This window comes from Thamnophis sirtalis, unplaced genomic scaffold (genome assembly GCF_051295495.1).
Source record: "Thamnophis sirtalis isolate CommonGarterSnake01/CBP01778 unplaced genomic scaffold, rThaSir2_p1.2 scaffold_2, whole genome shotgun sequence".
Taxonomy (NCBI): Eukaryota; Metazoa; Chordata; class Lepidosauria; order Squamata; family Natricidae; genus Thamnophis; species Thamnophis sirtalis.
Genome location: NW_028261382.1, coordinates 143,112,562 through 143,117,804, shown reverse-complemented (window position 1 = coordinate 143,117,804; position 5,243 = coordinate 143,112,562). Strand labels below are relative to the sequence as shown.

The window sequence follows — 5,243 nt, the reverse complement described above, 5'->3', positions numbered from 1 at the left end:
AGGTCTTCTTAACAGTCTGAAGTAACAAATTCAGTGAGGTGTATGGGGCCCTCCTTTAGGTGGTTGGATCCTATATGAAGCTAACTATGTCCAGGAGTGAATCATACATTTTCCACTAACTATTCATCACAGCACCTATGTATCTTCTGCTTGTATATGCATTTTTAAAAGCATTCAATAACTATGTAATCTACACTTAAATGCCCTTGAAGAAATACTAACCATGGCACTTTATCATTCATCTGGATGGTACACTACTTTTTGCGCTTTGCATTCCCTCAGTACATGTTCACATCACAACAAATACGAAGTCAAGTACATTTCAATTGATTTTTATTTTTAGAAATGCTGTAAAAATTTTATATAAAAGTTTGAGCATGCTCAGTCTACCTTTTCCTCATACTATTTATAATAAAGTGTTTGAAAAGTCTGAAAAAATCATTGTTTCTTACAAAGTACCATAGCTGCATCAACTGGGAGAAGGGAAAGGGAGGATGATCATTATAAAAATAATTTAGGAGGAAAGACGTTTAGCTCTCTTTCGCTTTAAAAAACAACTTTTTGGCAAGTTTTGTGGTTAAAAAGACCAAAGCTTAGCCCATTCAAAAAAAAAAAAAGAAGCCAAAACACACACACGCACGCACATAGGTTGTTATCCCCCCACTCCGGCGTAGTTCAGTCCGGCCTTCCAGGCTAGGTTTCTTGCTTGAGGGAAGAGGCGAGGCAAGGAGCGCCTTTCCCCTCCCTCCGTGTACCTTTGGCACAGTCCCTGGGGCAGCCCGAGTCTTCTAGCCTGGCCCTCCCTCCCCCCGCAGCCCCCGCTGCAGTTTGTGCGACTCGCGCTGAGGTATTCATGAAGAAGTTCAAAGTCTCTCGCCTGTGGGCGGCCGGGGCGTCGTCGTCTGCAGCCCGTTACCGACAGTCCGTGACCGAGGAGGGTTGCAGGAAAGAGGCGTTGGGCAACTGCTTGAAGAAGTGTCGGAGGCTCGTTAAGTCCCGGCTGAGTTGATCAATCTTCTTGTGCAGCCTGTCGTTCTCGGCAGAGAGCTCGACCAGTTTCTGCTGCATCTCTTGGTTGCGGCGCTTGGCTTTGTCGCGGCTCTTGCGCACCGCAATGTTGTTGCGCTCCCGCCGCTGCCGGTACTCCGGACTGAACCTGTCCACACCCTTTTTGCCCGACCGCTCTTTGCACCCCGGTGACGACGAAACTGAAGAGCGGCTGCTGTAGCTGGACGGCGAGGCGCTGCCCGGGGGCTCGGGGGAGGTGGGCGGCGTGGGCTGCCCGCTCAAATTGACAATGGTTTGCGCGCAAGTAGCAATCTGGGAGGGCAGCAGCGAGCCCGGTGCCTCCTCACCCCACTCTGGCTCTTGCTTGACGGCACCCCGGAGTGGGCCGGGAAGGACGCTGGCGTGCAGCAGGCTGGCCAAGGCGCTTCCTCCGGACGCTGAAAGCGGCGGCGGCGGCGCCTGTGGCGGCGGCAGGTAATCCCCGTAGCCCCCGCTGCGCTCGCCGCCCTTGTGGTTGCTGTTGAAGAGGTCGGCGAAGAGCTCGTCGTTGCACAGCTCCAAGTTGGGCACGGCCGCCATGGAGTCAATGTAGGAGCTGAAGTCGATGGCGCTCTCGTCCTCGTACATGGCCGGCGCGGCGGCACTCAGCTCCGCCAGGTCGCGGCTGCCGCTGCTCGGAGCCAAACACATCCCGCCGGACTCCTCGCTCGCCTGGGCGACGCTCACGGCGCTCGCCTTGCAAGAAGGACTCACACCGCCGCTGCCTTCGCCCGCCTTGGCGTCGTAGAAATTGGCGGGCTCCAGAGACCAGGTTCTATAGCACGAAAGCGAGTCCAAGGGGTCCAGGGTGGCGGCGCTCATTGCAAACGCTCGGGTCGGCGAGGTAAGCGAGATAATTCAGATGGAAGGTGAAAAGCTCAACTGGCCGTCAGTGCGGCTCGTTCCTTGACCTGCGGCCTCCCCGGACGTTCCCCGGTGCTTCTCGGGCTTTGGCGCCTTCGGAGTGGCACGCTGCGCTCCCGACGCTGGAGAACCCGAGACCGGACACGTGCGTTTGAACAGGAAAACCTGGCGGCGAAGTGCCGTCGCGGCCCTTTATATCGACACCGCTTCTCGAACCCCACCTCCTTGGCCTTTCTGACGAAGGAGGGTGTGGCTGGAGAAGTCCCGGGAGGTGGAGGCAGCGGCTCTGGCTCCGGGCGCCTTTCGGCCTCGCTGCCAACGGCGGGGCGGTTGGAGGAAAGACAGTTGCTGGGATTGGCCCGCAAAACCCCTACCTCCCCTGCTGCTTTGCCACCTTTGATCGGGACCGGGAAGCCAACCTAGGAGCGGCCTTTAAATCCCCCCTTCCATTTCGGGAGATGAAGACTAAGGTCCTTCCAGTGGCCCGGACGGCGGAGTTTCTCAGATGGCAGCCGCCTGCCTTGGCTGAAGCCGTGGGAGCGAAAGGCAGCTCTCTGGCCCGTCACTCTCGGCTGGTTCCGGACTTAAAGGGGTTTCTGGGCTGAGGCAGCGAAGCAACTAAGGAAGCCCGTCCTAAGAATAACCCGGGCCACTCAGTATAATTTGGAGATAGACCCTTCGCCCTCCTCCCGATATTACTTGGGTTGGCAATACCACACCCAATTCACTCCCAAAGCAAGGAGCCTTTCGTCCACCTAATAATCCGCCCGTGTAGGGGAGTGCAGGGGAGGTTGGGGTGTGAGAAATGGAGCGGAAGCCGTGCAAAGCCCGATCTTTAACTGTGGCTGCGCTGGGAGGGGGTGGGCGACAGAGGGTGGGGTCGCTTTCTGATAGCCATCCTGCCCGTTTGCTTTTGGATTACAGACAGCTCAGCTCTTGATCTCAGGAGAAGATTCCCGGCAGCCTTTCTGAGATGGTGGGGAAAGAGGTTGAGTGCTAGTTTTTCCTGTCCCGTGCTGTGCAAACAGTCCCGTTTTGGTCTTGCTAACGCCCTGCATGTATGGTTTTCTAAGATCTCTGAAATGACCGAGTTAGTCTCCGCTCAGAAGGGCTATCTTAATCTACAGGCTCTACAGTTCAACTCCCAGAACTCCCAGCCAGCATGGAAATGCATTAATCAGGACTATATATTTTATTGCCTTGGTGGAATCCATAAACCCACTGATATACATATGCGATCGTTCTAAAACACATCAAGCATAGAACAAGACATGCAACTTGATGTTTGTGTGAATTCAAACCCACTTTAAAAGTGAAACGTTTGCCAAATCTTTAGAAAACTAGTTGTTTACCATTTTATCAGAAACTGCTTACAAAGTATGCAAGGGCTGGTTTGACAGAGCATAGCCATGGGATTTTGTTTTGGGATTCCAATGTTTTTCTACTACTGCTTTTATGTATACTTTTATTTATACTTGGCATAGAAAATATCAATTGGTTATATCTTCATTGTATATTCTCATTTAAATATTGCCCTCTAGTGGCTAAATATTGCCCGTACTGTTGTGATCCAGAATACTTTCTCCTGCTTGGATGAGTTTTGCAGACCATAGGACATTCTGTTGCCATCTTGAGGCAATTTAAAAAAATACAAAAAGGGTCTTCCTGTTTTCTAAGTCCTAATCATTAGTTTTATTCTATTTTTTTAATACAAATATTTGTGCCTATAAATCAGTACTGACTACTAGAAACTCTCATGCACAATAATTAAAATATGAATATTTTTGTTATTTCTTCAAAAGGGGAATTGTTGATTCAATATGATTTAAATACCATTAAGTTAGAAAATAGAAGCCATAATTCTATTGGTCCATTAGAAAAAGAATCGAAACCCCATAGGATGTGATACATTTATCAGAATCAACCAAATTAAAGAAAAAGTGTGCCCAAAATCTCTGAAGAAATTGGAGAAGAGGGTTATCAATAATACAGCTCAGTAAAGCTTTTTAAACAAAACAATAAAAACACTATCTACCAAAATTCACAAGATTTTTGTTAAAGGAAATATTTAAAAGTTGCTTTTATAGAAAATACATGCATGCATGCATGTATGCATGTATGCATGTATGCATGTATATGTGTGTGTATGTATGTGTGTATATATATATATATATATATATGTTATATTTATGCTGATAAATAAATAAAGGGAGACTAGTATAGATCTATTTCAAGCTATTTAGCTCTCATCAGCTAGCCATACCCATGTTTGGGAATTGAACCTGTGCTCCATTGCCTCCCAGGCAGGGAGTTAACCATTTGAGCTACAGAGATAAGGCTGGCTGATAAGGAGTCTTTCTCTGTAGCTCAAATGGTTAACTCCCTGCCTGGGAGGCAATGGAGCACAGGTTCGATTCCCAAACATGGGTATGGCTAGCTGATGAGAGCTAAATAGCTTGAAATAGATCTATACTAGTCTCCCTTTATTTATTTATCAGCATAAATATAACAAATGTAACAAAAAGGCAACAGTAAAAAAATTGGGTTTCTGTCTGAATGGTCTCTTGTGACGAGCCTAATGACAGAGAGTGGAAGTGTGACCTTCCTCCCACACTTGGGCATACCAGGGGTTGTGACTTTAAGTATATATATATATATATAGTCATTTTTTGTCATTTTATTAAGATTTATAGACCGCCCTTTTCCCTGAGGGGACTCAGGGCGGCTTACAATCACAGGGAAGGGGGTGCAATATCAAGGACAAACAATATGTGAACAAAAGAAAGAAAATAATAAAACACAACTTGCATTCAACAGTCAACACTCGGGCGGGTAAATTGGGAACCTATCCCCAGGCCTGATGGGAGAGCCAGGTCTTGAGGGCTGTGCGGAAGGTCTGGATGGTGGTGAGGGTACGGATCTCGACGGGGAGGTCGTTCCACAGGGTCGGAGCTGCAACAGAAAAGGCTCTCCTCCGTGTAGTCGCCAGCCGACATTGACATATAGCTATGCTTTTGGATTATGTTATGACAAAAAGTATTAATGCAAATTACTCTTAATGTCAAGCAAGACATTCAGTACAGTGGTGACTGTAAGGAAGAACCTGGCTAATTGTGAGTGGAAGAGATTATTGGAAACAGAAAAAAAAGTATTTACTGCTTAAACACATTGATAGAGAAATTAGTATCTGTCTGCCTAGAGAACCTCTCTGGTTGTTTCTGGACCACCTAGTGGTTCCTTAATTATGCAAGTAAAACCAACTTACAGTCCCAGTTAAGGGTAAGCATGATCTGTATGGGAAAACTAATAATGCTGACAAGAGGATTTTGTAT

The 5,243-nt window shown here is 47.8% G+C and overlaps 1 protein-coding gene across 1 annotated transcript; it reads right to left on the bottom strand.

Annotated features, from left to right (window-relative positions):
* Positions 1-316: 316 nt before the first annotated feature.
* Positions 317-2,091, bottom strand: CEBPD (CCAAT enhancer binding protein delta). Its single transcript, XM_014061457.2, has one exon. The coding sequence runs from the start codon at positions 1,867-1,869 to the stop codon at positions 913-915; it is 957 nt and encodes a 318-aa protein (XP_013916932.2). The 5' UTR covers positions 1,870-2,091; the 3' UTR covers positions 317-912.
* Positions 2,092-5,243: the final 3,152 nt, after the last annotated feature.